This window comes from Danio rerio, chromosome 9 (genome assembly GCF_052040795.2).
Source record: "Danio rerio strain M-AB ecotype USA chromosome 9, GRCz13ab, whole genome shotgun sequence".
NCBI classification, from domain to species: Eukaryota; Metazoa; Chordata; class Actinopteri; order Cypriniformes; family Danionidae; genus Danio; species Danio rerio.
Genome location: NC_141029.1, coordinates 3,573,193 through 3,594,544, shown reverse-complemented (window position 1 = coordinate 3,594,544; position 21,352 = coordinate 3,573,193). Strand labels below are relative to the sequence as shown.

Sequence of the window (21,352 nt, the reverse complement as noted above, 5' to 3'; positions counted from 1 at the left end):
AATATGGACTGTAATTTTTGCGCAAGACAATTTCCAGCTATTTCAAGCATCAACATTGTCAAAGTTGTATGTACATAATAAATGGTAATATCAATGCATAGTTTTTAGCATAACATCTTGACTCCGCGATAATTATATCCGTTTGGAGCCTACGCAAAATTAGCCTGAATTGCATGGTAACTGCTGCTTTAAATTTTTAAAAATTACTCATAATTTTCCCAAAGATTACCAAGATCTCGAGTGCACAATGTCATCAGCGTAATGAGGAGTAAACATTTATGCTAATAATCAGCAATTTTTTCCATCAGCTATAAAGAGGGAAAATAAAGCAGGATTTTTCATTCCTGCTCGGAGAGCGTCTGTCAGCTCCTCTGAGCCCAGCTAGAGGAGGCAGATTCTGGGACCCAAAGAGCCGAACCCATGCCTTGACTGCTGGATGCTCTTTTCGCATTCGTCTATTTCCCCCGGGAGTGATGCATAGAATAGCCGATGCCAATCTTTGTGTTTATCACAGATTAAGGTAAGAAGGATGCGCGTTTATTTTACATGCATTTTGTTAACTTATTTGGGATGGATCTGGATATGATATTATGCGTATTGGGAACTAGTTAGAAGGGAATAAAAAAGATTTGTCGCGCTTTGTATCCAAGCCTATAGGACAAATGTATTTTCTGCAACAATGGAACATGTAAATACAACTGCAGCTTTATTCAAATAGCATTATTAATAACAAAAACACGTCGTTACTATAAGCGAATAATACTTTCAACGAATTTCGAAATGTGAGCGTGTTCAATCTTAGGTAAATCAAAATATAGCACAGCGTTTCACTTTAAATAAGACCGGCGTCTTACTCATTAATAAAGCTGCCCGAAATTGCGAGATAGTTTGTCTATAGAATCCAGAAGAAAATAAAGCAGCCCTTGTTCTATAATTTCACCTCTGCCTTCATCACTCCGACATTGTGCTTTTGCTCATTTTGATCCCTCTTCCCATTGACAAATCTCTCGGTATACACCTGCAAGCAATTTGCCAGCCTTACTTATAACTACCGCTGCGCACCTATTTCGCTCTCTCTTTTTTCCCCCTTTTCTTTTTCCCCCGTCGCACAGCAAATTTTCTTTCAGCGCGCTATCTCTTTTGTTAACAAAAGATTCCACGTGCGAAAAAAAATTGCTCATAATTATCCCGTAGATGGGAAGCTGCATTAGAATAAGTAAGGAGGGAATGACTGTAATTATGTCTGGTTTGATGGGCCCGGCGCGTAATCAAGAGGAGAATAGAGTGAAATAACGCTGACCCTCTCTGCTCCACAGCTGCATGTCGGAGAAAGAGACAGAACAACACGGCTTCTTCTTTTATTCCTTCCCAAGAGTCCTGTTTTATGTATATATTTTTTATATACTTTGCATTAATATATTTTAACTAATCGGACTTGCAATAGAGATTAATTTAAACGTTTATAAGTCAATTCATTTACAACAAAAAATTTAAACATGATTTATCCGTTTTCTGAAAAGTAGAAATCCTCTTGAGGAAATAAACTGATGAATACAATTTACTGTTGAAATCAGTTGCCTAAAAATTGGCACGGCATCAAAAGCATAACGCGATTAAATAAACATTACGACAAGTATGACGTGATATAACACGGAAATTACGGCAAATAATTGCACAGGAAACGCAACAATACTACTACTAATACCACTAATAATAATAATCATCATATTTATAATAATAATAATAATAATAATAATAATCATAATTTAAAAAATAATAATATTTTATTGCACTGTAAAAAATGCAGGGTTCCGCACAATTTCCTCTTGTTGTCCCAACACAAATCGGTTAAGTTAACCTAATTGTTTTTAAAAATTTAAGTTGGTTGAACATAATACAGTTGACCCCCGCAAAAATTAAGAAGATTTGTTTTTAAGAAGGTAGTTTGAACAAGTATCAAAAGTAATTTCTGAGTGTATATAAACAACAACAATAACAGTGAAACAAATGTTAATAATAATAATTGTTGTTATTATTATATTTTCTAATAAAAATATATTTTGTCTAAAGTGAACTGAAAAGAAATTGTCTGCAAAATTGTTGCAAACAATTTGTGTGTTGAATTTAAACAAACAAATTACATTTAGTAATGTTCAACTTAATTTGTTTGTTTAAATTCAGCCCAAATAAATTGTTTAAAGCCACTTAAAAAGATTTAGTAAATCCAAGGAATCATCTTTGAATATTTTTTTCAGTGTATTATCTATTAAATTGAGGAACTATTGATGATTAATGAAGTCAGAGAAAGAGCTGCTGCAGCATTGAGCTTGTGTTCAGAGATTGCTTGGCCATTTCCTGCTTTGACCAGGCCGTTTTTAAGACCACACATGTAGAGCGTCAAAATTTGTCACAATAATTGCTGCACCCCCCAGCAACTTTTCCAATCGTGACAACTCTCGATGTACTCAATCAGCAGATGTATTGTAAAACTAATTCCAAGTATTTCTAATATATTAATTTGGCTCCTTCCTGTAAATTTTAGGATGATGTAGAATCATATTTTTTAGCACCATAAATAACTAAGATTCATTAAAAAAAATATATTTTTGCTGCTTGTTTAAACTACTTATTTAAAATCAGCTGAATCAACACTATACTTGAGGTTTTTTTGGGACAACTTAATTGCTTTAATGTCAATCTACTTGAATTTGTAAAATCAATTAAGTTAACTTAATAAATGAATTGTGTGAAACACAACATTTTGTTTTCAGTGTCTTTCATTTGATAAAACAACTAAAATCAAATAATAATAATAATAATGAAGATGATGATGGTAATATCAATAATAATACATATAATAATGATGATAATAAACAAGCAAGATATAGCCTATATCAAGTCAACAGATTACAATGTAAAGACCCAGCAAGCAACAAAAGCTTATCTGGAAATTACAAGAAATGTCCTTTGTATTGTTACTTGCCGGCATCTATCTGCATCAGAATTTTTCTTAAAATGCGCAGTTAAACCATCAGCCCCCAAACAAAAGGCTCTTTTGAACATGTCATTCTTTACCTATCTGCATTTCCTCCCCCCCCTTACAGCCCCAGTCTTTCTTCATCTGCCCCTCCATGAGCGGCACCTGCCCGATTATTCACTTAACACACGGCCATCAAAAGCAACCACACAAGAGCAGAAAAGAGCTTATAGCGGCTAAACGAAAGTGAAAAGAAACAAGTGCCCTTATTGTCGGAGGAATTACTGTGTTAGGGTTGGTGTTACAGAAACCACCGCAAGATTAATCGCTGGCTCGGATTGCAGTGCAAAACTGGACGTGTCATTTAGAAGCAGACAGAAATAATTATTGTTTATAAGGCTGTTGTTATTGTTGTTGTTATCTAAATGCGTTTGGTCATGATTGAAATGTGAGAAACACGGCTAAATATTGTTTATAGGTCTGTTAATTTGACTTTCAATACACAGCATAGGTTTAATTTGTTATTAATTGTTGGTATTTTGTTCGGTTACCTGAATTTGGTTCATTTTTCAAAGCAATAAAAGTTGCGATGACATTTTGTAACTTCTTTTATAAGCAGATTTTTACTGTTCGTGTTTACACATTATACAAGACTCCATGAAACAAAAACAATAAATTAATATGACCGGTAGGCTATAAAACTATGATTTCTTTTCAATGTAAAACGGAAAAAAAACACATGAATTTTAATAAAACACAACCATGTTTAGATCCTTTTGCACAAATTATTCAGCACACAACGAAAACGACTATTTCTGTACATTTAAGAGCTGTCAACACTTCCCATCCAGCGCTGATGATAGACGCGGTTATCTCCTCTTTGTGTGATCCAATAAAGTAAAACACTCGGGTTTACAAACTAGGTTCAAATCCGAGGGAAGTGTTTCTGTTTTATAGTGCAGCCTCACATCATAATTTAAAGAACATTTATTTTTTTAAATAAAACATACAAACATATAATCAAAACAAAAACATAATCTAAATAAGTTATATTTAAATAAACACAAAAAAAAAACGCCGTACATACAAAATAATCTTGTTTAAAGATGTCTTTCTTCCCTTTAAAATGGGGAAAATCAGGAGACTTGCTCACGGTGTGATTTATCCCAGTCTTTACACGCTGAATAAGCCTGAAGCGACTGTATTTTAGCCACTTCTTGGAAAGAAATGCGCAGTTTGGTGTAATGTTCAACCCGGTAACTCCAAATTTCATATGGAAAACAACAAATTTGAAGAAAACGAAATACATTAGTGACTAGTCTCATGATTTTTTTTTTTTTTACACAACAACAAAAAGAGTCACGGAAAGGGCAGAGTAGCAGCTTTGATTTGACCCACTTTCCCGCCATTCCCTTTAATTCAAAAAGAGACGTGTTTCTTCTCCGGTGCGACCGGACGACCCTGGTTCAGTCCCCGCTGGACAGTGTGTGTCAGCAGGTGTCTTTTTGTGTGAAAAAGAGAGAGAGAGCGTCTCCGGATCACATCTGGTCTGGGCTGCGAAGGGCCAGGGTGTGTAAGGCCGCAGAGTGACTGCCTGTGTCGGGTCCCCTGAACTGGGCCATTGGTGGACAGAGGGGCGGGGTTGTTTCAGCAGTCCTGGTTCACATGAGCTGTGGCTGCTGCATAGTGTCCTGGTGTGCTGTGGGATACCATGAGGTGTAACTGGGAATATAAGAGGTCGGTGTGGACGTTTTGACGGTGGCTGTTGTGTTCCAGACGGGCGCCACGGATGGAGATCCGGTGGACAGTCCGCGCCCGTTAGCCAAAGCGTTCGTATCTATTGTTCCTCCACCCTGCTTCATCAGTTTCTTAAACTTGGAGCGTTTGTTCTGAAACCAGATCTTCACCTGGAAAAGGAAAAACGAGTTCAGAGAATGAGAGACGATATCTGATTCACGTTGAATAAAGCATCGTTCACTTACTTCTGCGTTCTCTCAGACAAATGGGAAACAATTCACAATAGTCAGTGTTAGTATGTACTAAACAAACAATAAATAATACATTAAATACATTGTTTATTAAAGTTTATAACTGGCAATAATGTTGTTCGTTGTTGGCTTCTTGTTATGATGTATTAACTAATATTAACAAGCATGAGTTTGTCATTTTAATAATGCATTAGTAAGTGTTGAACTATGACTAATAAATTTAGTACATGTAGTTCATTATTAGTTCATGTTAGTAAATACGTGACTCTCAATGAAACCTTATAGTAAAGTGTGACCAACAAATAATACCCTTGACAGCAGGCCTTTATAGAGAGAAAAGTGCACTAGCCTACACTTCAAAAAGAGAATGCGAATATAAAAATACCCAATATTTCTTAAATTGTAAAAGCGACATGTATGTAGCCTCTATTGCTTCCCTGAAAACGAGTAAAAGCTGAGCACATGCCTGTGTTTGCGTGAGCCCCAGTGATGCGGCGAGCTCGGCTCTCTCTGGCAGAGCCAGATACTGGGTTTGCTGGAACCGCCTGTTCAGAGCCTGCAGCTGGAGACTGGAGTATATGGTCCGGGGCTTGCGGATCTTTTTGCCTTTCCCGTTGAAACGAACCTCTCCTCCTTCCACCACGGTGTTTTTCTCTGACTCCGGTGCTGGGAGGGAGAAAGAAAAGGAGAAACTGTCTCACAGACTGCTCATGCAGTGCGGCTCACATCACTGTGCACAAGTTTTACAGGCGGCACTTTAGGTATAATTAGCCTTAATTGCATACATTGTTTATAGCATTACGCAATAAATAATTACCAAGCCTAATAACAGCACATCTGGGCTACTCCAGTCCAACATTCTCGTAGTGCGTCGACAAAAGCAGCGACCAGCAAAAAGACCAAAGCATTTCTTACCTGGGTCCTCCAATCGGGTCTGCGCCAAAGCCGAGTTGTTTGGGTAGGTCTGCACGGTGCTGAGGTACGGGCTGGAGGAATGGCTACCGACCGAGTTGACGTATGGATAAGGCAGAGATCTAGGGAAGGACGGAGCCGGGCTGTATGCGCTGTCGTGTTGCGGGTGTCCGGAGGAGTGTAAACAGTGCATTGAGTAATGTCCGTGGGTCATAGATGAAGGCGACATTTGCTGACTTGGTGGCCCAAATTCCATGAACACGCTCTTTCCTGAGACTGGGCTGTTTAGACTCTCTGGTATTGTAGACATGGTCATGTCTCTCGCTCTCGCTCTCTCTCTCTCTCCCTGCTTTTTTGTTTTCTTCTATGATCTGAGTGAAGGATGGATCCCAATTTAAGCTCAACTGATTTTTTCACTTTCCATTCATAAGAAAATGTAGTTTGTCTCTGTGAAAAGTCTAGGTACGATGCTGTGGATCCACACAAACTCGCTCAAAGGTTTGAATCAGGGAATCATGAATATGTATCCAAGGTGCTCTCTGATTGGTCCACTCCCTCCAAGAGCGATGCGGATTGGTAATCCGAGGGTCGGGTCCGACGGACCTGATAAACTCAAGAAATAAGACCAACCTGTGACTCTATTGTGCAATGCTAATGTAGAAATTTAGGGAATGGACCGAGACGCATAGGCCGTACTTGGGAGGCTCAAACACATTTCCGCTGAAACCACCAAATTTGTCTCAACAGTGTAAAATATATAAATTTTTTATAATTACATTCGTTTTTTTATATCAGTGTCATCAGTGTAAGGCCTGTATCAATTAACAAATTATCAGAAAAGTAACAGTAAAATTAAATTATATAACCAAGGGGAAATGGTAATTCTTATGCAATATATGTGTAATTATAAGTAAATTATATTATTATTATTATTATTACTATTATATTAATTATAAATACATCTCTTAAAATAAACAAATCAGAATAAAAAACAAAAGTAAAGGCTGTTATATAAAAAGCAAACCTTTCGTAATAGTGAACGAAGATAGCATGCTCCTAATTTTCTGCTGGTCACGGCTCCGTGAACAAAGCATTTAACACCTAACAAATATGATTAAGTACAGGTATAAATGTGTGTCTCCAAGCAAAGATGAATTACTTTGATGATTCATTTGGTTAAAATGCTAGTCTCGAGTGCTTGAAGACACAGCTGAAACCAACTAAATTAGCATAACACTGTTGTTTAATTTTCATACGCATAATTAGCTGTGTATTTAACACTTGCAGTGTTGAGCAGATTCACATCACTCGCGCGCGGGTTAAATTACTGCGCTTGAGGATCAGAGAAACAGGCCGGTGTTGATAACAAACTCCGATTATTTGGTTTATTCCTTTCAGGTTTGAGTTTTGTTGACGTTGCAATGTTTGGTTTGTATCGAAAGGTTTTTTTTTTTTTTTTTGTAAAAAAAAAAAAAAGTTGGCAGATTTCTGTTTGAATAATTGTATCTGTTAAAATTACATTTAACACGGATAAACAATAGCAAATGTATAAATAGCTATTTATTTCCCTCACGTTTACTACCTATAGAAATTAAAATGTATACCTCATTTTCCTTCTTAAAGCTACAATATCACAAAACCACACAATTCTACACTGCAGAAAATGATATGATCAATTAGTTCTGACAGCAAATGTTTTTAGGTCATTAATATTAGTAAGTTAATCATAAGTAAATCATAATCAAACTTAATTTGATAAAATATGCAACCTGTTTTTAAGTCAGTTAGTAATATTAGTAGTAATATTATATAAGTTCAATGGACTCATAAGATTAATTAGATTCAGTTTAAATTCAGTTTTGAATAAACTCGTAATAATGTCTACTTTATAATAGTTAAACAAATTAATTAATTAAAACGGAATAAAATAAAAACATAGCCAGCACATGTTTAGGGCTGTCAATAACAACCTTAAGCAAGAAAGAAAAATGTAAATGCAATAGTTTCACCCTTATTTATTTTTTATTAAATACAGCTGACAATTACATGGATTTTTTGTCTGCCATTAATTTATAACGAACATGGGCCTTATCTTCTTTAAGATTACATTATTTAAATAAGCAAAGCTAATAAGTAAGAACAAGTAATGAAATTAATCCGCGAAACCGTTTGATGACATCATTTTGGAATCAGCATTCTAAAATCAGTCTTTTTAGAATCACTCAAGGAATAACTGACAATAAAATGTTCGTGTAAACTGATTGGAACATTTGCGCTTGTAGCTTTTTTTTCCCAGAAACGTGACAGCTTCATTTGCAAAACGACACAGCAAATCAATCACTTTGTCTACTTATTCGATAAAAACGCAAGCTAAAAACATACCAGTGTTGCAGATGAGAAATACAAAGCTAACAGAACTCAAAGAGACAAATAAGAAGCTCGCAAGAAGCAGAACAGAATGAGACCGCTCGTACCGTCGGTGTGCGACTCCCCGTTGAACACGGATCACACCTCCACATCCTCCTGTCATTTTTTCTCTCTCTCTTTCTCAGCCTCCGCGCTTGTCTTTTCTCCAGTCTTCTTCAAAATAGTCATAATCCCAGTATGTATTCACTTACATTCCGTCATCACAAAAAATACACTGAAATCAGAAAAGACTCCAGAATATTAGACAAAAAATGACATTTGGCGGCAACACGATGCCAAGGATGATACTGGACTGACGACCACATTTGACAGTACCTGTTAGATATCCCACCATCCTCAAAATTGTCCAATTTCAAGCAATTTGTATTTCAAATGACATTTGCAATCTACTTCGGGGATCCTTCATCAATAGCGCAAATAATGACAGTATTACAACCGACAATTATCAGCGTTCAGAACACAATGGACAACGAGTTGCACGTGTTCATTGTTTTCGATTAATCTGAAATTACAAGCGGAAAAAAGTGTTATATAGCACAAGGATAGCGAATTTTAAAACAAAAATTAAACTGAAATATAAATACGCATATATTTCCAAGCATATGCGAAAAGCTTAAAGATTGAGATGCAATGTAGAGGCAAATTTGTTTTGTTCTCAGTGTTTTTTAAGATTTCGACTACATAATAATAATATAGTATAAGTAATATAGTAATATTATTAATAATAATGATTATGATTACATATACACTGCACTTTGTTAAATTAATTCATCTTGAATTGTACATATCCAGTGCACACATTAGTAATTATGTTCATATCCGCATACTTCTAATTAACAAAACCTGTACATACATTCATCAATTCAACCCATTCAACCTGTATATAATGTTCATAGTACATCCATCTGTAAATATCACCATGGCTTTTCTATATTAATTTATACCTGTATCCTGCTCTTGCACTCCTAGTTAGACCTAAACTGCATGTTGTTGCCTTTAAAGTTTATTGACAATAAAGTGTAATTTAATCTAATCTAATCAAATTATTATCGATTTATTTTTTAACATTAAGTATACTAGAACTTCCTGAATTTCAAAGATTAAGACAAAATCATAAAGGGACAGAATATATATTGTATATATATATATATATATATATATATATATATATATATATATATATATATATATATATATATATATATATAGATAGATAGATAGATAGATAGATAGGCCTAGATAGATATTACATATTATGTAAAATTAACTGTTCCCTTTAGAATCATGTCGATCTTTTTTGTTTACATTTTTGCTGTGCAAAATAATAACTTATTATTATTAATAACTAATAATAACTAATAATATTAATAACTTATTATTTTGTACCATTAAAATTAATCTAGCACTAAAAGTGTCTGCTACTCTGATTTGCTGCGATTTATAATCACAGAGGGGTTTTAATTAAAAGAAAGCAAAAAAATATGCTGGCATCCATTAAACACTGGTATCACAGAACAGTATCTCAGTATCGTACTGTGTGGTCAGTCCCATAATAATTATACAGTGCAGCCCAATTGTCCAGCGTGTCAAAATGATGAGCTTTCTGTTTAGACCCAACTCAAATAAAGCAGCATGACGAGTTTATAGAGCACTATCCAGAGAAGAGGATCATCAAGAGTGAGAGTCAAACACCTGCTATGCTGCCCTGATTTAGTGCACCACACCAGTTCAGGCCCACTCAGAGAGAGTGTGTGTGTGCAGTATACAGACATGAGCTGACAAACTGCTTCACATAGGGACCGTTGAGGTTACGGCCTCATCCGTCCTTTCTGCAGGGTCTGATTCTGAACTGTAAAAGCACTTCCGAAATTTTGTGTCCGGAGTAAATTTAAGGCAAAGTCCCTGATTAGTTTCTGTTTTTGGTGGCACGGGGATTCTTTTTTAATTGCTTCAATATGAAGTCTCCTTACCAGCTCTGTGGTTAGAGTGACCCACAAGATGTCCTGTTGATAAAAATGTTCCTGAGAACCAAAACCCCAAATCCGGACAGATGTCTAACTATTAAAAAAATTGTTAACAGATTGTTGGACGTCCAACATCACAACGGAACAGGAAATAAATATCAGCAAAACTCAAATCTGCTAAGAAAATTTATATTTCAGAAGATATTTGATCAAAAACTTTCACAAAAAAAGTTGTCCTAAAGTTATTTGACAACAACCATTCTTGTCTTTGATCCACTTAAAATGTTGACTATACACTGAAAAAAAACTCCTTGGATAAACGCAATAACGGACTAGATAAAAGTAAAGTTGGTTTTATATTCGGATAATCAGACTTTCTCCTTAATAATATAATTACAGAAAAGTATTTGCAAATTCTAAACAGCGAAATCATATTAGCAGCCAGTGGCTATCAAAGTACAGCATTGTTTACAATTAATTAGATAGTACTTATGTAGTTTTAAAGTCATACTTACCAATTACGACCGAATTGTTAATTTAGCGTGGTAAACAATATAGAGACAGTAAAATGAATGAATGTGCGAATATAAAACCAACATTACCCCAATATGGTCTATACAGTGTTTTTCAGCTAATGATGAACTTCCGGTGAAAGCTTATGTGACTATTTTCAATTTCATAAGCTTCCTTTGCAGCATCGATGTTGTGATGTAATTAAAATACAATCAGTTATAGACTTAAGCTTTCATTTGGTTGTTAAAACTTAACATGAGACGAAAGACCGTTTGAACGCAGTTGCCGTCATTAGCGGCAGGCTATTGCAGAAATACCATTGAAAATACTGGGTCAAAATTAATTTCCATATTTTAAAGACATAAAGCGTAAAAATATAACTTATCGTTGTGCTTCTTGTTTGGTCTCATACCAACTTTATATTGTATCTCAGCCTGGCAGTGAATCATATTTTAAACGTGGCAATTTTGTATGGGATGACAATTAACCGGAAGCCCTGGCGGGCTGACTGAAATTAAAAGTCCATGTGCATACACCCCATTTAATTGAGGACAGGATTTCCATCCAATTTGTGTAGCACCAACTAAAAAAAACAATTTACACAATTAAATGCAATCAAGTTAGTCAGACATGATTTTATCAAATAAAAGTTGAAATACATTTGTATTTTTATTTAACTTAAACTCAAAGGTCTGATAATATCATGCGTGTCTATTATGTGTCGTACATTTCAAAGTCTCATATAGTTTTATTTTAAAGTTTTCCTAAATGAACTAAAAGAAGTGATTTAAAGCATATTTTATGAGTTACATACACAGAAAAAAATTATGTCTGCAAAAATGTATGTGTTGAATTTAAATAAACTAATTAAATGTAGTACTGTTTAACCTAATTTATTTGTTTGAATTCAGCCCTAATAAATTGTTTACAATCACTTAACTAAAAAAAATGTAGTAAATACAGCAAATTATGAATATTTTTCAGTAAATTATTGAGACTGATCTCAGAACTATTTTTAGGATAGTTATTGCTCACTGAGCAAAGCAACAATCTGCAGTTTTGCTAATTAAGCTGCCAACACCCAAAGCATGGCTGCTTCTGCAAGGTGATAATCTCAAAACTCAAAGTACGAACATCTTTTGCATCTTCCAACTCAAACTTTAAGTCTTTCTATTACCTTTAAACACCTAAGATTACCTTTACTGTCAATATTCTCCTCTCTTAAATCAATCCCACACAAAGCATGCTGGGAACTACAAATCCACTAACCAGGTAGTTGGACCATCACAATTATTTCACGTTGTGCCAACACAAAACGCATACTTTAACTTAAAGGTTCACAAATTAGACTGACCTGAACATAAAACAAATAAACTGACCAAAGAAATTACAAAAATTGTATTGTTTCAGCTCATTTAAACTGGTAGTTTGAACAAGCAGCAGTAATCATTTTTTGGAGTGTACTGTATATAACTGGATATTAGTTTACAGTTTGGTGTCAAAGGTGTATGGTACTTTTGTGTTAGTATCTATTAATAACACTTATGTTATTCAAATGTTCTGGTGATTTAAAATGATTTAAGTACACTGTATACACTCAGAAACAATTACTTTTGCTGCTTGTTCAAACTACTTATTTAAAATGAGGTAAATCAACACAACTCTTATGTATTTTTGGGGGGTCAACTTAATTGTTTTACGATCAATCCACTTAAATTTGTGTTAACTTAATCAAATTGGGAACACATAAAGGAATTGTGTGGAAATCAGCATTTTCCCCAACACTAAATTATTATGTTTTCTTAATTGTTTGTGTGTGTTTTTTATTTTTATTTAAGTGTATTGAAATTAAAACAAATAACTTGTCCCAAAGCCATCTCAATAATGGTGTTGTTTCAGCTCATTTTAAACAAGTAGTTTATAAAAGCAGCTATATATATGTATATATATATATATATATATATATATATATATATATATATATATATATATATATATATATATATATATATATGTATATATTAGTGTGCAATTTCAATCAACTCAGATCCTCCTAGTTGTTTACTATATAGGTGGGTGTGAATCCAAATGTAAAAACATTAACATTAGAAAGCAAACCTGGGAAAGCAAGTGTGACATTTAGTTTGCTTTACAGACATAAATAAGTTGTAGTGCACTAGCTCTAATTCAGTCTACACTTGATGTGAACGTGCATCTTTCTGACAGACCCTACACTATGATGGAGGGCTATTTCAAATTAAAGAGACAGAGCACTTAGGCAATGGAATATGATCCCATTATCATATTAGTAAGATCACATTGAAAATGACAGTATTTGGTTTTCCTCCATCACATTCTTGCACTGAATGAATCAGGTGAAAGTGGAGCTGTTTCAAATGTAATTAAGGGAGCGTTAACATTGACATCTCCACCTAATGTTTTTGGGGACGCACTGTAAAAAATGTCAGTGATTTTCAACTGTAAAAAAACCTGTAGAAATGCTACAGTAAAAATGTAAGTTTCCTCAATATGTACAGCAAATAACCGTCAATTCCTATTCCCACAATTTCCTGTACATTTTCTTTACTTTCTATGCTTTTTTGTTGACATTACTGGTTCATTTTAGTTTATTTTCTTCATCAGTAATGTACATTATGTTTGAGTTTTATGTTACATGTATTGTTGATAAATAGTGTTAATTGCATTACTTTTCATCCCAGGCTCATTCTGAAAACTTACCGCTATATACGTTTTCATGAATTCACCAGAGGCACTGTGTACACTTTTTCAGATCTCAAATTTCTCTCTTGAATGCCATTCACCCCTGCCGTTCTCACATCAATCCACCTAGTCAACTGACTGACCGACCCACCCTCCTCCTTCCCTAAACTCAGCCGATAGTGTTTTCAAAAGCAATCCAGAAAAAGAAAAGCTCTTGCCTGATTTTTACCACATTTTCACCCTGTTATTTTTCTTGTTCATTTTTATTTTGGCTTTTGTCTTACCTGCTTTCTGGAACCGTTCTTCACCGGACTTGAACCCCGTCGTCGTGGTCAACTCCTCTCTGTGTCTCAAGTCCACGCCACTGGACAAACTGCTAACAGTGGGAAAGTTGTCCACACTGAAGTAAGCGTTCATCTGGTAGTGTGAAAAGGAACAGCGTCATACCGCTCCGTATTGCTCGTTTTAAAGACAAAATGCAGCCATACATACTTCTGGCTACATAATTCAAGATCTCCAGAAATGTATATAGGGCTACGTCTCAGATTGAGCCTACTGTATGTTGTGTTTAGTAGTTATGTGAATGACACTGAGCATCTTCTACATACTAGCATGTGGAAAAAGTTAATTTTGATGAAATTTGATTCATTGTGTGACTTTATCATGCACACATGCTTCTGGCTGTGTTTTTGTCTGTGTAACAAGCTGTGTATATGACAGCAAAAAATGTTGTGTAGATGACAGAACCTCTAAACACTTGTGTAAGACTATAATTAAATGAAATACATCGATTTAGCGTAAAATTTGAGAAATTGCGTTCTTAAGACCCGTGCACACTGGGAGGCTTTTTGCTCGCGTTTTTCATCGACGTTTAATGCCTTGTGGCTAAAAAATAGGGCTAATGTGATCATGCACACCAATGCGCAAAACGCCAGGCGTAAAAGCGTCATTTTTAAAGAACTGCCTCATGCTCGTTTTTTTGTTTTGACGCGCCACATCAAAGCCTTCTCCACCAATCAGATTGGCACTTTTGGCACGTGCACGGAGCTACTGAAGTTACAGTCAACAGCACTTGGAGGCGCTCAAGCACAAAACTGTCAATGCGAGCGCACACTGAAGAAGATGCCCAGAGGTGATATGAACGTGGAGCTGCCTATTGCACTGGTGAGCACTAATCATTTCTTCATCGCTAGAGCTGGAGCTGCTACTTAAACCATCCATTCACCAGTAACTTTAACATCAAGCGTGTCAACTTTCTCTTTTTCTTCTTTTGTGTTACAAGCGGGTGTCAGAAGCTTAAAGTTGTGTAGCGCCATCTAACGTCCAGCAGTGATTTTGCATATTCTTCTGCTTGACGCCAGTGAAAATTGATGGGTTTAGAATCTGGAAAAACGTCTCGTAAACACTGACAATAAGTGTGGTTATTCATAAACTAATTTCGAGACGATCACATGCTTATGATCAACACGGCTGGCTCCTCATTAGCTCCGTATTCTGGAGTTTTTCATTCTAGTTATCTTCGTCTTGAAGCTTTCCCCCCTTCTTCCCTCCTTTTTCCAATAGGGCGACACGGTGGACCAGTGACTAGCACTGTTGCCTCACAGCAAGAAAACCACTGGTCCAACCTCCTATCGGGCTGGTCGGTGTTTCTGTGCGGAGTTTACATGTTCACCCTGTGTTTGCGTGGGTTTCCCCCGGTTTCCTCCCACCGTCCAAAAACATAAACCATAGCTAATCGACTAAACCAAATTTTCACCCAAGACAATCTTAGTTTACACTTCTAACACGGTGACAAGCAGGGGAGTTCTTGAGACCTACCTAAGCTCGAACTCCCCTCTCGCCCTTCAAACGGGAGGAAGCCTCAGGCTTGAGGATATTACGAGCTCAGGGCTCTCTCCCGGGACAGCATGCCAAATACGGTTTATTGATTATCAGCTAAGTGTGAACTCTTGAAGCGCAAACGAAAAGCATCCCGGTGTGTACGAGCCTTTAACGTATTTTTAACAGTAACCCAGCCTGATCTCACGAGGAAACATAAGTATTTTACGTTTTGTCAGTTTAGAGGCTAATTCAGTCGTATGAAAATGTACGATTTTAAAAAGGAAGTGTGGCACCCAACCTCACTCCGAACCCCAACAGTCATTTGGTGATGAGCAAATCATACTAAATTGTACAAATTAGATTGTACAACTTCATATGAATTAGCCACTAAATAAAAAAGTTACGAATTGCCATGAGATTGCGTTAGTAAAACACACTTAAAAATGACTTTTGCTAATTTATTATGTTTACTTACTCCCAGGGCCGTTTATATCGAAGTTGACATTTAGCCGCACCATGTTTGGTGTTTCATAACATCTCATTTTCATGAGGTGGGACGTTAGCCCAATGCTCAACCCCCAACCTGGAGGACCAGCACATACACTCCAGACAATTTAGCTTACCCAATTCACCTATAGCACATCTTTGGACTTTTGGGGAAACCCACGCCAACTTGGGGAGAACATGTAAACTCTACACAGAAATCCTAATGGACCAAGCTGGGGCTCGAACCAGCGACCTTCTTGCTCATCGCTAACCACCGAGCCACTGTGCTGCCCATTTGCAAGAACAATTAAGTCAACGTCCCAGTACTTGGTTGCAACTGTGAGGGCATCTGTTGCATAAAACCAACACAATCTCACGGCAATTCGTAACTTTTCGATTTAGTGGCTAATTCGTATGAATTCGTATGATCTAATTCATACAATTTAGTACGATTTGCTTATCCCCCAATGACAGTTGGATTTAGGATTGGGTGCCATGCCTCCTTTTTTAAATCGTACAATTTCATACAGCTGAACTCGTACAAATTTGTAGGAATTAGCCACTAAACTGGCAAAAAGTAAAATACTTACATTTCATCGTGAGATCAGGCTGGTAAAACATATGCTACAGTAGTTGGCGGTTCATTCCACTGTGGCGACCTCTCACAAATAAGGGACTAAGCCAAAGGAAAATGAACGAATGAATAAAAGAAGCTACCTTAATCTATTTGTGTTGGGACAACACGAAGGAATTGAGCAGCTGCTGTTTTTTTTTTAGCGTAAATTTTTCAGATTGTTTTACGGAGTGCGTATAATGGTCCAGTATTTACCCAGCAACACACATCCACTAATCTGAATTCAGCCCAGCAGCAAAAAACACACAGCGGCAAATTCGATCAGACGTAATGATCCAATTTCAGAGTATCTGATCAATCCTGAGGGTGAAACAGCTGTGGGTTTTCTGGGTTTCTCTGGAGGGTTTTAAGCAGGCAGCACCTTCAATTTGCTGCTCCGCTGAATTCCAATGGACAAAAAAAAAGAGACTGTGAGAGGATTTGTTGAGACTGAGAGCAATGTGTGCGTGTGTGAGAGAGAGGACAGTTTGAGGTGTAACCACAGATTACTGTGTCAATCAGTAAGGAACGGTTAAGTGTGATGTTAAAATAATGCACTTGGGTTTGTAATGGTCTGTTTGCATTAGAACATAAACAAGACTGAAAATCTATGGGGTTTTTTAGGAATCACTCATGACGGTTTTTTCTTTTAGAACTGTGTGTAGTACAGTATTTTGTAAGTAATATATGCACAACTCTTCTTATATTCACAGCTTTCTTTTTATCAGTCATGTGTGTGTAAATCAACTCATGTGTAAATCTCAAAGGAATAACAGCAGGATATTAAATAACCTGCAGATCATTTTTTTAATCAATGTATAAAATTAAGGCGACATGGTGGCTCAATGGTTAGCATTGTCGCCTCACAGCAAGAAGGTCGCTGGTTCTTTTTGGCATTTCTGTGTGGAGTTTGCATGTCCTCCCTGTGTTGGCATGGGTTTCCTCCAGGTGCTCTGTTTTCCCCCACAGTCCAAACACATGTGCATAGATGAACTGAATAAACTAAATTGACCATAGTGTATGAGTGTGAATGTGAGAGTGTGTTTTCCAGTACTGAGTTGCAGGTGGAAGGGCATCCGCTGTGTAAAACATATGCTGGAATAGTTGGAGGTTCATTCCGCTGTGGCCACCCCTGATGAATAAAGGAAGTACGCTGAGGGAAAATTAATGAGAACTAAATAATCTCAAGGGTTAGTTCACATTAAAATTAAAGCTCAGAAATCCTTTACTCTCCCTTCACTTGTTCAAAAACTATTTGAGTTTCTTTCTCCTATGAACCAGCATTTCTCAAAATGTCTCCTCTTGTGTTCAACAGAAGAAAGAAAGGTTTAAAACCACATGTTGGAGAGTAAAAAATGAGGTAATTTGTATTTTTGAAGTTTGAAGTTTACCTTTTAAATTATATTACAAAATTGATTTTCAAAAGCAGATACTGTGGATATTTGAATCTTTAAAAAAAAATCTACATTTAATAAAATTACCTTATTAATTGAATTATTATTGGTTTTAACTCACAGTTCATTTGCTTTTTCCAGTACTTATGGGTCTTATTTCACAATGGGAGAACATACAAATTAAATACAACTGCAGATCTGCCATTTTGTATTGTGCTTTTCACCCAATTTCATACATTTGAAAAAATAATAATTTCTTATTTTTTCTTTTCTCTTTTTGTATTAAACTTCTAATTAAAATAATAATAATAATAATAATAATAATAATAATAATAATACTGTAATACATTTCCCAGTGATCGTTTGCAGCTGGAAGGGCATCCGCTGTGCTAAACATATGCTGGATAAGTTGGCAGTTCATTCTGCTGTGGCGACCCCAGATTAATAAAAGGTACTATGCTGAAAAGAAAATGGATGAAAGAATGAATAATAATAAGATCAAATGATCTTCAATATATCAATGTGGAAAAGAATGAGCTAAATCATATTTCAAAATTAAAATTGAAGATATTTCATCAATTAAAAAGAAAAGTTTTTTTGTATTTTTCTTTCAGTGCTTTTCACCCAATGTAAAACACGTGTATATATATATATATATATATATATATATATATATATATATATATATATATATATATATATATATATATATATATATATATATATATATATATATATATAATAAATAAATAAATAAATAAATAACAACCACTGAACCAACAGACCTAATTTTTAAAGTTCAATGTGGAACAGAAGGAGTTAAAATATATTTCATATTATATATATTACCAAAGTTAGACGTTTTCCTTAAGTAAAAATCTCTGCACTGCAAAAAATGCTTTTCTTACTTAGATTTTTTGTCTGGTTTCTAGTGCAAATATCTAAAAGTTCTGAAATCAAGAAGCATTTTCTAGACAAGCAAAACATATTGTTTTGTTTTAAGAAATAAAGTAAGCCAAAATTAAGTAAGTTTTTCAATAAAAGAAGCAAAATAATCTGCCAGTGGGGTAAGCAAAATAATCTTGTTTTTCCTTTCAACATAAGATTATTTTGCTTAGCCCATTAGCAGATTATTTTGCTTGTTGTAGGGAAAAACTTGCTTAATTTTGGGACATTATTTCTTAAAACAAGACAATTGAAATTGAATTGATTTGAAACTTTTTAGATATTTGGATTAGAAACAAGATAAAAACTCTAAGTAAGAAAAGCTTTTTTTGCAGTGTGTAAAATGAATATCTTTAAATAAAAACTTCCGATTTCTCATCTCAATATATTGTGGAATAATATTGTAAATTTATAAACGCATTAGAAGCACTAACTCACATTTCATTCTTTCTTTTCCAGTTCTAGCTGACGAGTCTCTACAATGGAAGGACATACAAACTAAACGGCGTCCGATCTGGTTCTTCCAACACACCTGTAGATGAAGAAAGCATACTATATCCACAAGCCTGCTATACTCTGTGTTTTCTTGTAATATATGTTATTGATATTATATATATGACCCTGCATAGACCAAAACCAGTCAGAAGTGTCAACTGAAAAACAGTTTAGATAGATAGATAGATAGATAGATAGATAGATAGATAGATAGATAGATAGATAGATAGATAGATAGATAGATAGATAGATAGATAGATAGATAGATAGATAGATAGATAGATAGATAGATAGATATATTAGCTGTCCATTAATATATGATTTGCAAAGATTGGGCAATATTTGGCAGACATATGACTATGTGAAAATCTGGATACTGAGGGGTTTAAGTAATCTAAATATTGAGGAAAATCGCCTTTAAAATTGAACTAATAAAGTTACTTAATGCATATTATTAATCAGACATTAAGCTTTTATATTTATACAGTAGGACATTTACAGACTTTAAGGAACATGACCTTTACCTCCATTCTCTTGATTTTGTCAATGAAGAAAGATCAATATTACACAATAAACAAATGTAACGCTGCTCTAAACTTATTAGTTGAATCAGATTTATTTTTCTAGTCATCTACTCTGGACTAAAAGTCTTAAGATGAACTTTGTATAACTTAAAATATTTTAAAAACCTAATTAACATATTAAACTAACCAAACTTTGAATCTTTCCTGATGTCAGAAAAACTAAATAAATTGCAGTGTTAAATCCACCCACTGGTTTGGTTTTTCCGAGCAAGTTTCATTTAGTGGAAGATCACAGGGCTGTTAAAACACGCCCATTCGTTCCCTAAAATATGAAATCTAGCAGCAAATGACTGGTGTGCGTGTCACACGATTACCAAAAACACACGGCTGCCGATTTTGTGGGCGATTGGATGGGATCAGGCCGGAATCTTCAGCTACCTGCTAATCTGCAGCCATCACTCACCTGGACCGCAGGTGAGGGAGAGCGAGAGAGGGAGAGAGACGAGCCCACAACCTCCATCATTACGACAGCAGCAGGGGTCACAACTGTCTGCCCGGCGTCCCCGCACCTGCCCCTAAAATTGCCCTCCAAAAATGACCAATTACTTGAGTTAGGTGCTACTGGGAGAAATAGAAAAATCCGCCCCGATAGATGCTACTTAATGCATCAAGTAAAAAATGAAACGACTGCAGAGTTGTCACACTGGCGGCATTTCTGCTTGTTGTGTGCAGGCCCGAGACAGGCAGTCATCAAATCTTCAAACTAGGCAGCAAATTAAAATCAATAAAAGCCATAGGCTGGCAAAACACAACCGTTCGGGCCTGCGGATGATTTTAAACAGCTGCGCGTAATGTGGTATACGCCGCGCTGGTGTGGTGTGGCTGGCTCTCCTATGCATATTGAAGCAAGGTTTGATTACACCGCTGCAAACGTACTTCCCATTGTCCAATTAATGGCCCCATAAAGACGGGCAACATGCAAATTCTCTAATGAAATAATGAGGCGCGGCGGAGGGGGCTCGAGTGCCGCGTTCTCTCCATCCCCTTTAGGGTTTTTGTTCGGAGTTAAGTCCCAAACAAAGACGGGGGAGAGGTCAGTACTCCAGCACACCTGAACGCGTCCCCCTCTCCCCTTGATCTCCTAAGGCAGCCCGCCATTAGTCCTAATAATGGAAAATTGTCATGTTGATACAAGTCTCTCTCTCTTTGTGAATAAGTTGTAGGTGGAAGCTCCATTTATTTCCAAGTTCTTTGTGCCGAAAGGCCATGGACGGTGCTTTTGTGGCGGGGAAGAGAAAAAAGGTGCTGGATGCTCTTTCCATAGTCAAGATAATTATCCCCACTGTGACCTTAATGATCCACCCTTCTCCCCCAGCGACTCCTGCGCGCACCGCGGCCCCCCCTGCGCCCCGTGTCAGGGAATATGAAAACCCCTATAATGAAACCATTTTGGCTGATGGAAAAAGGGCTCCTCGAGCTGCACTTGCCACAAAGACGGCTCAATTATGTGAGTAATTGTGATAATTTTCCATCCATTCATGGCTCTTTCTGAAAGGGAAGGAAAGAGAGGAG

At 36.1% G+C, this 21,352-nt stretch overlaps 1 protein-coding gene and 2 long non-coding RNA genes across 5 annotated transcripts in view; 1 reads left to right on the top strand and 2 right to left on the bottom strand.

Moving 5' to 3' along the window:
• The first annotated feature begins 340 nt into the window (after window positions 1-340).
• LOC137496440 (uncharacterized) lies at window positions 341-20,028 on the top strand. Of its 2 annotated transcripts, none has more exons than XR_015499112.1 (3): window positions 341-520; window positions 18,173-18,267; window positions 19,221-20,028. It is a non-coding gene; the product is annotated as an uncharacterized LOC137496440 (long non-coding RNA). The 2 variants fall into 2 exon arrangements; XR_015499113.1 differs by lacking the exon at window positions 341-520 and adding an exon at window positions 15,421-17,612 and having other exon boundaries at window positions 17,738-18,267.
• dlx1a (distal-less homeobox 1a) lies at window positions 4,322-6,327 on the bottom strand. Its single transcript, NM_131305.1, is given in 3 exon segments — window positions 4,322-4,884; window positions 5,432-5,631; window positions 5,881-6,327. Coding segments are annotated over 3 exon segments (759 nt in total). The 5' UTR covers window positions 6,194-6,327; the 3' UTR covers window positions 4,322-4,638.
• The window catches only part of LOC141376047 (uncharacterized), a 67,282-nt gene continuing 53,808 nt past the window's right edge, over window positions 7,879-21,352 (bottom strand). Inside the window, exons 3-6 of one of the 2 annotated variants that reach the window (XR_015499118.1) lie at window positions 19,200-19,293; window positions 13,787-13,919; window positions 8,620-8,806; window positions 7,884-8,518 (exon numbers count right to left, since the gene is read on the bottom strand). This is a non-coding gene — a long non-coding RNA (uncharacterized LOC141376047). Of the gene's footprint in view, window positions 8,519-8,619; window positions 8,807-13,786; window positions 13,920-19,199; window positions 19,294-21,352 lie in introns of both variants that reach the window. The other variant, XR_015499119.1, reaches the window with a different exon arrangement.